The following is a 12,316-nucleotide window of genomic DNA, read 5'->3' on the forward strand; positions in this document are numbered from 1 at the left end:
ATACATAATTAATTAGTGGATCCACCCTGGTGAATTAACCCCTCGTATAACTACTAAAAGACAGGGTTAGCAAATATATCAAATGTCATTTTTATCCATGTTTCAAAGCTGTCCGTAATCATACAAACAGATTTACAGTATATCAATTACATATACAGTGCTGTTAAAAAGTACTTGCCCCCTTACAGATTTCATTTGTTTTTGCACATTTGCCACACTTAAATGTTTAGAATCAGATTATCAAACAAATTTGAATATCAAAAAGCACTTTTTAAATGATGATTTCATTTATTAAGGGAAAAAAGCTGTGGGATTGCTGCTGACTAGTGCTTGCTTGGTTCACATGGCAATCCATCACCGTGGTGATGTACCATGTGATTGGAGCATGAGATCTGACGTCACCAAAGGTCCTTTAGCCCACAACTCATCAGTAAACTCAACTCAAAGGTCCTTTAGCCCACAACTCAAGTAAAGAAGAGACCGGGAACTTCGAGATCAAGAGGAGAAGGTGAGTTAATGAGTTTATTTTTTTAAACCCCTCCAGCCCTATTGTACTATGCATTCTGTATTCAGAATGCTATTATTTTCCCTTATAACCATGTTATAAGGGAAAGTAATACAGTTTATAGACTGTCACCTAGCAACCATGCGTGAAAATTGCACCGCATCCGCACTTGCTTGCGGATGCTTGCGATTTTCACGCAACCCCATTCACTTCTATGGGGCCTGCGTTGCGTGAAAAACGCAGAATATAGAGCATGCTGCGATTTTCACGCAACGCATAAGTGATGCGTGAAAATCATCGCTCATCTGAACAGCCCCATAGAAATGAATGGGTCCAGATTCAGTGCGGGTGCAATGCGTTCACCTACCGCATTGCACCCGCGCGGAAATCTCGCCCGTGTGAACGCAGCCTAACTAGCCTCTCCCAGGCCTGATTACTGCCAGACCTGTATCAAGAAATGACTTAAAGCGAACCTTTCACCTCATTTTCACTTTATAAACTAGCAACAGTACCTTATAGATTATCTTCAGTGTGTTCTTATACATGTTAGTGCCGCTTTCCTGCGCTGTTTATTCTTGAAAAAATCGTCTTATAAAGTTCACATTTCCTGCTCCAACAGTCACGCAACAAGTCAAGGGGGTATCCCTTCCCTCACCTCTGGCTGTACCTCCCCTGCCCTAACCCCTCCTCTATGCTCTGTAATTGACAGCCGGCTCAGTCGCCGGGACCGCGCTTGTGAATCCTGCGCATGCGCCGTCCTCCTCATTCGCCGCGCGATCCCGTCTTTCTTGCCGACACAAGCGCGATCCTGTAACAGAATCGCGCATGCGCCGTACGCGATGCCTGCCTGTCTGCTCTCCCTCCCGTGCGCGCGCTCCCCTATCTTCAGGCTCCAAGTGCCCCACGTGATCACTGTAGACTTGCCGCAGATGGCGAATGAGGAGGACGGCGCATGCGCAGGATTCACAAGCGCGGTCCCGGCGACTGAGCCGGCTGTCAATTACAGAGCATAGAGGCGGGGTTAGGGCAGGGGAGGTACAGCCAGAGGTGAGGGAAGGGATACCCCCTTGACTTGTTGCGTGACATGAAATGTGAACTTTATAAGACGATTTTTTCAAGAATAAACAGCGCAGGAAAGCGGCACTAACATGTATAAGAACACACTGAAGATAATCTATAAGGTACTGTTGCTAGTTCATAAAGTGAAAATGAGGTGAAAGGTTCGCTTTAAATAGAACCTGTCTGACAACATAAAGTAGGCAAAAAGATCTCAAAAAGCAACACATCATGCCCCGATCTGAAGAAATTCAAGAACAGGTGAAAAAGAAAGTAAAAAAAACAAACAAACAAAAAAACAACCAAGGTTTTGGAGTGGCTTAGTCAAAGTCCGGACTTAAATCCTATTGAGATGCTGTGGCCTTAAACAGGCCGTCCGTTCATGGTAGAAAGCCCTCCAATGTGGCTGAGTTAAAACAATTCTGCAAAGAAGAGTGGGCCAAAATTCCTCCATAGACATGTGAAAGACTCATTGCTAATTATCGCAAACGCTTGATTGCAGTTGTTGCCGCCAAAGGTGGCACAACCAGTTATGTTTAGGGGGCAATTACTTTTTCACTTAGGGCCAGGTTAGTTTGGATAGCTAAATCTTTTTCCCTTAAAGGGGTTGTCCGGGTTTAGAACTGAACCCGGACATATCTCCATTTTCACCCAGGCAGCACCCCTGACTTGAGCATCGGAGCAGTTCATACTCGGATGCTCTCCTTTGCCCTGCGCTAAATTGCGCTGGGCAAAGGCATTTTTTGGAGTTCCGGTGACGTACCGGGCTCTCCATGGGGCTTTAGCGCTGCCCTAGCCTGTAAAACGGCTAGGGCAGCGCTAAAGCCTGCCTATCAGAGCCGGTGACGTCACCGAACACACTGCTGTGTTGTAAATAAAAGAGCCCTTTAACGGTGCGATCCAGCGCAGGGCAAGAGAGCGCATCGGGCATGACATGCTCCAATGCTAACATCAAGGGGGCTGCCTGAGGGAAATTATGTGTATGTCTGGGTTCAGCTCTGAACCCGGACAACCCCTTTAATAAATGAAATCCTAATTTAAATAGTGCTTTTCGTATCTACTCAGGTTATCTTGTCTGATATTAAAATTTGTTTGATAATCTGAAAAACAAAAGAAATCTTAGGGCCCTTTCACACTTGCGTTCTTTTCTTCCGGCATAGAGTTCCGGGGTTCTATGCCGGAAGAATCCTGATCAGTTTTATCCTAATGCATTCTGAATGGAGAGAAATCCGTTCAGGATGCATCAGGATGTCTTCACGTTTTTTTTTTTTGGCCGGAGAAAATACCGCAGCATGCTGCGCTTTTTGCTCCGGCCAAAAATCCGGAACACTTGCCGCAAGGCCGATCCGGAATTAATGCCCATTGAAAGGCATTGATCCGTATCCGGCCTTAAGCTAAACGTCGTTTCGGCGCATTGCCGGACCCGACATTTAGCTTTTTCAGAGTGGTTACCATGGCTGCCGGGACGCTAAAGTCCTGGCAGCCATGGTAAAGTGTAGCGTGGAGCGGGGGAGCAGCATACTTACTGTCCGTGCGGCTCCCCGGGCGCTCCAGAGTGACGTCAGGGCGCCCCAAGCGCATGGATCACGTGATCACATGGATCACGTCATCCATGCGCATGGGGCGCTCTGACGTCATTCTGGAGCGCCCCGGGAGCCGCACGGACTGTAAGTATACCGCTCCCCCGCTCCCCGCTCCTACTATGGCAACCAGGACTTTAATAGCGTCCTGGCTGCCATAGTAACACTGAACGCATTTTGAAGACGGCTCCGTCTTCAAATGCTTTCAGTACACTTGCGTTTTTCCGGATCCGGCGGGCACCTCCGGCAACGGAAGTGCACGCCGGATCCCAACAACGCAAGTGTGAAAGAGGCCTAAGGTGGCAAATACTTTTTCACAGCACTGCATACAATATAGCATTGACACATTGATAAAATTATATTCCTATATAGGCACAATCACTTAGTATATTTTCAATTCACAATTCAGGAATAAACACTTAGGCCTCCTGCACACGACCGTATTTTATTGCGGTCCGCAAAAACGGGTTCCGTTTTGCCGTGATCCGTGACCGTTTTTTCGTCCGTGGGAGGATACACGGACATGAAAAAAAAGTCGTTTTGGTGTCCACCTGGCCGTGCGGAGCCAAACGGATCCGTCCTGAATTACAATGCAAGTCAATGGGGACGGATCCGTTTGACGTTGACACAATATGGTGCAATTTTAAACGGATCCGTCCCCCATTGACTTTCAATGTAAAGTCAGGAGTACCATAGGATCGGAGTTTTCTCCAATCCGATGGTATATTTTAACTTGAAGCGTCCCCATCACCATGGGAACGCCTCTATGTTAGAATATACCGTCGGATTTGAGTTACATCGTGAAACTCAAATCCGACAGTATATTCTAACACAGAGGCGTTCCCATGGTGATGGGGACGCTTCAGGTTAGAATATACTAAAATAACTGTGCACATGACTGCCTCCTGCAGCCCCCCCCCTGTAGTTAACACATTGGTGGCCAGTGCGGCCGCCCCCCCCCCTCCAGTTAATTCATTGGTGGCCAGTGGGCCCCCCTCCCTCCCCTGTAGTTAACTCGTTGGTGGCCAGTGGGCCCCCCCTCCCTCCCCTGTAGTTAACTCGTTGGTGGCCAGTGGCCCCCCCCCCCTCCCTCCCCTGTAGTTAACTCGTTGGTGGCCAGTGGCCCCCCCCCCTCCCTCCCCTGTAGTTAACTCGTTGGTGGCCAGTGGGCCCCCCCTCCCTCCCCTGTAGTGAACTCGTTGGTGGCCAGTGGGCCCTCTCCCCTCCCTCCCCCTCCTAATTAAAATCTCCCGCCCTATCATTGGTGGCAGCGGAGAGTACCGATCGGAGTCCCAGTTTAATCGCTGGGGCTCCGATCGGTAACCATGGCAACCAGGACGCTACTGCTGTCCCGGTTGCCATGGTTACTTAGCAATTTGTAGAACCATTATACTTACCTGCGAGCTGCGATCTTACCTGCGAGCTGTCACTTACCAGTAGGAGGAGCTCCCGGCCGGACGCAGAGATCGCAGCTCGCAGGTAAGTATAATGGTTCTACAAATTGCTAAGTAACCATGGCAACCGGGACAGCAGTAGCGTCCTGGTTGCCATGGTTACCGATCGGAGCCCCAGCGATTAAACTGGGACTCCGATCGGTACTCTCCGCTGCCACCAATGATAGGGGGGAGATTTTAATTAGGAGGGGGAGGGAGGGGAGAGGGCCCACTAGCCACCAACGAGTTAACTACAGGGGAGGGAGGGGGGCCCACAGGCCACCAACGAGTTAACTACAGGGGAGGGAGGGGGGGCCCACTGGCCACCAACGAGTTAACTACAGGGGAGGGAGGGGGGCCCACTGGCCACCAACGAGTTAACTACAGGGGAGGGAGGGGGGCCCACTGGCCACCAACGAGTTAACTACAGGGGAGGGAGGGGGGGCCACTGGCCACCAACAAGTTAACTACAGGAGAGGGAGGGGGGCCCACTGGCCACCAATGAGTTAACTACAGGGGAGGGGGGGGGGCCGGCCGCACTGGCCACCAATGTGTTAACTACAGGGGGGGGGGGGCCCACTGGCCACCAATGTGTTAACTACAGGGGGGGGGGGGCTGCCCCCTGCTGCCTGGCAGCACCTGGCAGGCAGCAGGGGGCAGTCATGTACACAGTTCTTTTAGTATATTCTAACCTGAAGCCATGGGGACGCCTCTCTGTTAGAATATACTGTCGGTTCTGAGTTTTCACGAAGTGAAAACTCAGCTATGAAAAAGCTTTTATGCAGACGGATCTTTGGATCCGTCTGTATAAAAAGTAACCTACGGCCACGGATCACGGACACGGATGCCAATCTTGTGTGCATCCGTGTTCTTTCATGGACCCATTGACTTGAATGGGTCCGTGAACCGTTGGCCGTGAAAAAAATAGGACAGGTCATATTTTTTTCACGGCCAGGAAACACGGATCACGGATGCGACTGCAAAACGGTGCATTTTCCGATTTTTCCACGGACCCATTGAAAGTCAATGGGTCCGCGAAAAAAAAAACGGAAAACGGCACAATGGCCACGGGTGCACACAACGATCGTGTGCAGGAGGCCTTAAACATAGTATGAATAGTGGCCAAGCATTACTGATGTTAAATCATGCATTAGATTAAGTTCCAATTCAGACACACCTATTTGGCAATGGGCGACTATCACCATGTATGTAAATTATATTAATCTGTTTGTATTATTACAAACAACTTTGAAACATGGATAAAAATGACTTACTTGATATATGCGCTAACTCTCTCTTTTATTTATACGAAGAGTTAAATCAACAGGGTGGGTGGCACAAATTAATGACGTATCTTACGTTTGTCTCTACTGGTTCATACCTTTTCAAAAATGTTTTTTAACATGGTCAATTGTTATTTTGTTATTCTGTGAAAAAGGGCTAGTGTAGGCTGAAATGCGTAAGCTATTTTTAATGCTTTGTACTTTTCCATCAATTAAGGGCTCGTTCACACAAATGTGTGGAGCCTGTTGCCGTATTGTGAACCGCATTTGCGGATCCGCAATACACGGGCACCGTTCTGTGGCCATTCCGCATCATGGATGCGGACCCATTCATTTCAATGGGTCCGCAAATCCAGAGATGCGGAACGGAAGAACGGAACAGAACACCACGGAAACACTACGGAGTTCTTTCTGGGGTTCCGTTCCATGCTTCCGCACCGCAACAATATAGAACTTGCTCTGTCTTTTTGGGGAAGGGAAGGATTGCGTACCCATTCAAGTGAATGGGTCTGCTATCCCCATGCGCCTGGCCTGCAGACGGTGCCCGTGCACTGCGGACCGCAATTTGTGGTCCACAGCACGGGCACGGGCTTCACATGTTTGTGTGAAGGAGCCCTAAGAATCAGTTTTTTATGCCTTGGTGCAGTGCTGGATTTTGTATATTGTGTGGTATGGATTTCCAACTCTCTGTGACACGTACAGTCCAGAGGAAATGAGAGGCTAAGGCTGGTTTCACACGGGCATTGCGGGAAAATGTGCGGGTGCGTTGCGGGAACACCCGCGATTTTTCCGTGCGAGTGCAAAACATTGTAATGCGTTTTGCACGCGTGTGAGAAAAATCGCGCATGTTTGGTACCCAAACCCGAACTTCTTCACAGAAGTTCGGGCTTGGGATCAATGTTCTGTAGATTGTATTATTTTCCCTTATAACATGGTTATAAGAGAAAATAATAGCATTCTGAATACAGAATGCAAAGTAAAACAGCGCTGGAGGGGTTAAAAATAAATAAATAAATAATTTAACTCACCTTAGTCCACTTGATCGCGGCCCGGCATCTCCTTCTTGAATAGGACCTGTGGTGAGCATTAAATACAGTTACAGGACCTTTGATGACGTCACTCCGGTCATCACATGATCCTTCACCATGGTAAAAGATCATGTGACGTACCATGTTATGACCAGAGTGACGTCATCAAAGGTCCTGTAACTGTATATTCAGAATGCTATTATTTTCCCTTATAACCATGTTATAAGGGAAAATAATAATGATCGGGTCTCCATCCCGATCATCTCCTAGCAACCGTGCGTGAAAATCGCACCGCATCCGCACTTGCTTGCGATTTTCACGCAACCCCATTCACTTCTGAGGGGCCTGCGTTGCATGAAAAACGCAGAATATAGAGCATGCTACGATTTTCACGCAACGCATAAGTGATGCGTGAAAATCACCGCTCATCTGAACAGCCCCATAGAAATGAATGGGTCGGTATTCAGTGCGGGTGCAATGTGTTCACCTCACGCATCGCATCCGCGCGGAATACTCGCCTGTGTGAAAGGGGCCTAAGGCTTGGTGTGCTGGTTTAGCGTGGAGACCCAGTGTGTGCATTGAAAATAGTGAAGATTTGAAGCAAATAAAAAATGAATGACAATTTATTATACAGTGATAAAACTTTCTTTGCATAAAACAGTCAGCCTCTGAAACACGTAGGGTAGTATCGCAGCATGGAAAACTGGTATACGCTAAGCCAATATAACATGTAGCAGCGACAATAAGAGCAGTGAGGACACAGTGCAGGAACAATCTAAAGTGCCCGCTGTTTGTAAAGGGTGCAGATTCCATGAATACTTTACACATAATGTTTGCCTTTGGCAGTCTCTCTAAAATCACCCTTATTAATGACCGCTGTGAAGTAGGGTAAACAAGCACTATGTCTTTTCATTGGTTACAACTAAATATTTTTGATGTCAGTGAAAAGTATGTCTTTACATTCTTCAGTTGAGAAAGTATGCTCATGGGGAGATTTAACTAAGAAATGACAGTCCTATTCAAAAGAATTTATAGCAAATGTGACTAAACATTCGACTGATGACATGTATTTTATATAATAAAATGAAGCAGCTAAGATAGACTACAGCCTTAGGAAGGCTTTTACGAAACTAAACCTAAATCTTATGACGAATATAACGGAATATTTCATTTCAGGTCTTTTATTATATGTTTCTTTTATATTTCAGTAAGGCTGAGTTCACACGGGCAAGTTTTCCGCGCGGGTGCAATGCGGGAGGAGAACGCATTGCACCCGCACTGAATCCGGACCCATTCATTTCTATGGGGCTGTGCACATGAGCTGTGATTTTCACGCATCACTTATGCGTTGCGTGAAAATCGCAGCAAGCTCTATATTGTGCGTTTTCCACGCAACGCAGGCCCCATAGAAGTGAATGGGGCTGTGTGAAAATCGCAAGCATCCGCAAGCAAGTGCGGATGCAGTGCGATTTTCACGCATGGTTGCTAGGAGACGATCGGGATGGAGACCCGATCATTATTATTTTCCCTTATAACATGGTTATAAGGGAAAATAATAGCATTCTGAATACAGAATGCATAGTACAATAGTGCTGGAGGGGTTAAAAAAAAATAATAATTTAACTCACCTTAATCCACTTTTACCATCACCATGGTAAAAGATCATGTGACGGACCATGTGATGACCGGAGTGATGTCACCACAGGTCCTTTTCCTGCACACAGCTAAAATGAAGACAGAAGAGATGCCGGGCTGCGCGATCAAGTGGATTAAGGTGAGTTAAATTATTTTTTATTTTTTTTAACCCCTCCAGCGCTATTTTACTATGCATTCTGTATTCAGAATGCTATTATTGTAATGACCGACGTCACGCACAGGGAGGAAAAAAGGGAAAGCCCTGCCCAAGGGAGAGGGAAAGGTGGTGACCCCTAACTCACCTTGCGGCTGGCACCTGACTGCCCTGACGTCCCTAGACGGGTTCCTCACCCGTGCAGCTTTCCCTAAAATGAGCCCTAGATAGTGAACGGGCCGGTGGGATCGCTAGTCCACACCACTGACACTAAGAGGGAAACACCAGGGAGAGGACAGACAAAACAGACAAACACATACACCCAGGTGGGCGACCACAATGGTCCAACAGGGATCCGGAGGGTAGCGTTCTGGACCAACTACTAGAGAACGCAGCAACACAGCTCCAGAAGGTCAGACTAGATGTCCAGGCAGGAAGCTCTATATCTGGCAACCAGAGAAGTGTGAGAGAGGAATTTAAGGAGGTTTGGGAGTGCTGGACAAGGAACAGCTGAGGAGAAGGAGCTACGGATCCCTGAGTGAGCCAAAAGGGTTTGCAAAGCAAACCCAGAAAGCTACCATAAGGAAAACAGCCCTATCTTAAATAGAGCGTGCAGCCAACCGCTGCGACTTCCTGACCCCGGGTATAACGGAGTCAGGCGTGGTTCTCGATACCCTCGTGACAATTATTTTCCCTTATAACCATGTTATAAGGGAAAATAATACAATCTACAGAACACCGATCCCAAGCCCGAACTTCTGTGAAGAAGTTCAGGTTTGGGTACCAAACATGCCGATTTTTCTCGCGCGCGTGCAAAACGCATTACAATGTTTTGCACGCATTACAATGTTTTGCAGACAGCTTACAGCCTAAGGGCTCATTCAGACGGCCGTAAGCTGTCTGCAAAAATGTGGATCTGTTTATTTGCAGACGGTTCAGCATGCCCACAAAAAAACGGGTTGCATTCAGTATTTTTGCAGACTTCAATGGGGCCAAGTCATGATTTTCACTGACAAGTATAGGATATGTTTCATTTGCTTTGCGGAGCTTTGGAATGGAAGGAAAGGGCCCCATAGAAGTGAATGGGTCAGCATCTAATTCGCAAAAAAAACGGATCTGCTTTTTTGCGGACAGCATGCGGCCATCTGAATGAGCCCTAAACTATACAAATTAGCATCATTGGCACACAGCAGATAATTGCAATTGCATTAACTATATAACACTTAAAGGGGTTGTCCGGTTCAGAGCTGAACCCGGACATAACCCCGTTTTCACCCAGGCAGGCCCTCTGACATAAGCATCGGAGCATTTCATGCTCCGATGCTCTCCCTTGCCCTGTGCTGTATCGCGCAGGGCAAGGGCTATTTGTTTATATTTTTTACATTTAACCCCTCAGGTGCAGTGATCAAACGTTACCACGGTTTCTGGGAATGCAAAAACCGGGAAGAGCATGCTATTATGTGTGCACCGGCTCCTCCAATCCTCGTTACAGACCCAGAAGCATGCTCTTCCAGGTTTTTGTTATGGTGAGTGCGGCAGCCTCAGTGCTCCTGAATGATCCAAGTTTGCACATAAGCTCCTATGGAGCCCCTGTCTGTGGAAGGGCTCCAGAGGAACATAGGGGGAGATTTATCAAACTGGTGTAAAATAGAACTGGCTTAGTTGCCCATAGCAACCAATCAGATTCCATCTTTCATTTTTCACAGCTCTTTTGTAAAATGAAAGGTTCGAATCTGATTGGTTGCTATTAGTGTTAGGCCTCCTGCACACGGACGTTTTTTTTTCCCGTTTACTGTTCGTTTTTCGCGTTCCGTATACGGTCCATATACGGAACCATTAATTTCAATGGTTCCGCAAAAAAAACGGAATGTACTTCGTATGCATTCCGTTTCCGTATTTCCGTTCCGTTTTAACATAGAACATGTCCTATTATTGCCCGCAAATCACGGTCCGTGGCTCTATTCAAGTCAATGGGTCCGCAAAAAAACGGAACACATACGGAAATGCATCCGTATGTCTTCCGTTTCCGTTCCGTTTTTTGCTGAACCATCTATTGAAAATGTTATGCCCAGCCCAATTTTATCTATGTAATTACTGTATACTGTATATGCCATACGGAAAAACGAAACAGAAATGGAAACACAATGGAAACAAAAAACGGAACAACAGATCCGTGAAAAACGGACCGCAAAACACTGAAAAAGCCATACGGTCGTGTGCAATAGGCCTTAAGCGAAGCGAGCTTCGGATGCTTCATCTGAAGTTGTTTAGGTAAAAACTTTGGAATAAGGACTCATGCACACAAACGTATTTTTTTTCTGTGTCCTTTCTGTGTCGAAGCCGAGTTCGGTTTCAAGTTTTAAAGTAGTTTTCCACTTTAAATATCAATTACTGAAGTTATTCAATGAAGTCACGCGCAACTTTGCAAATAACTTACTTCGGCTCATCGGAGCCCATACATTCTAATACTGTACAGAGACGGATCTCCATACAGTATTATTCCAAAGTTTTGAACTAAGCGACTTCACATGAAGCATACGAATCTCGCTTCCCTCAACACTAGTTGCTATGGGCAACTAAGCCAGTTCTACTTTACACTAGTTTGATAAAGCTAATGCATTGAAGTCTATGAGAGAAGCAATCTGATGAAAATAAATGTTTTTAAAATTCAAAAAATTTAAAAAAAAATTAAAAATTTCAATTACCCCCTTTCCCAAAATCAAAATGCATAAAAAAACAGGCATCGCCGCATGAAAAAATGCCAGTACTATTAAAATATAAAAATATATATCCCATAGGGCAAATTAAACAGAAAAAAGTCAAAATGGCCGATTCGCTACTTTTTGGTTGCTTCAATGCCCACAATTTTTTAAATAAAAATTTATCAAAAAGTCATAAACACCCGACAATGGTATCAATGTAAAGTACAGAAGTACAGATAGCCCTGAAAAAATTCCCTCACACAGCTCTATACACATAACTACAAAAAAACTATAGGGGTAGGAATATGGCGATGAAAAGGAAGGTTTTAAATTTTTCTCATTATTACAACTCAAGTAAAACGATAAATATGTGTTATCACCGTAATTATACTGACCTGAAGAATGAAAGTAAAAGGTCAGTTTTACACAAACACACGAATAACCTTTAACGTTCTATTTTCCAACAATAGTTGTCAATCTCATTCAGAAGGACTTTTTTATGGTAAACTAAGGCTATCACTGGCAGAATATACACACATGTCAATAAATATCATGTATAAACTTACTTTCCAGATTGTTGTAAATAATTGGCTTGAATGAGTCTATTTCGGTTGGATTAAGGTTTTCTGTACTGGGAATATTAATTTTCAATTGTTCAATGATGCGAGCATTTTTCATGTTTGACCCCAATTTGCCCCAATCATCTTCTAGAGCGAGATCCACAGATGTATCTGAATTGATGGACGTTCTCTCTTTCAGTTCCTTAATAGTACACTGTTCTGGTTTATCTCTAATAAGTGGCACTGCAAAATGCAACAACTGCTGATTTCAGTTTACTCTAAATGATTGCTAACATACAAATAAAGCGCAGGTAGAAACAAGTACCACACTAGATAATATCTGTAAATATCGGCATTTAATGTGACCTGTTATGCAAAAT

At 45.6% G+C, this 12,316-nt stretch overlaps 1 protein-coding gene across 1 annotated transcript in view; it reads right to left on the reverse strand.

Moving 5' to 3' along the window:
- SHOC1 (shortage in chiasmata 1) overlaps positions 1-12,316 on the reverse strand; it is an 83,860-nt gene that overhangs the window by 19,260 nt on the left and 52,284 nt on the right. The window contains exon 5 of the mRNA XM_040419787.1: positions 11,943-12,179. Within this exon, the coding sequence (XP_040275721.1) occupies positions 11,943-12,179 (237 nt within the window). The remainder of the gene's footprint in view (positions 1-11,942; positions 12,180-12,316) is intronic.

This window comes from Bufo bufo, chromosome 2 (genome assembly GCF_905171765.1).
Source record: "Bufo bufo chromosome 2, aBufBuf1.1, whole genome shotgun sequence".
NCBI lineage: Eukaryota > Metazoa > Chordata > Amphibia > Anura > Bufonidae > Bufo > Bufo bufo.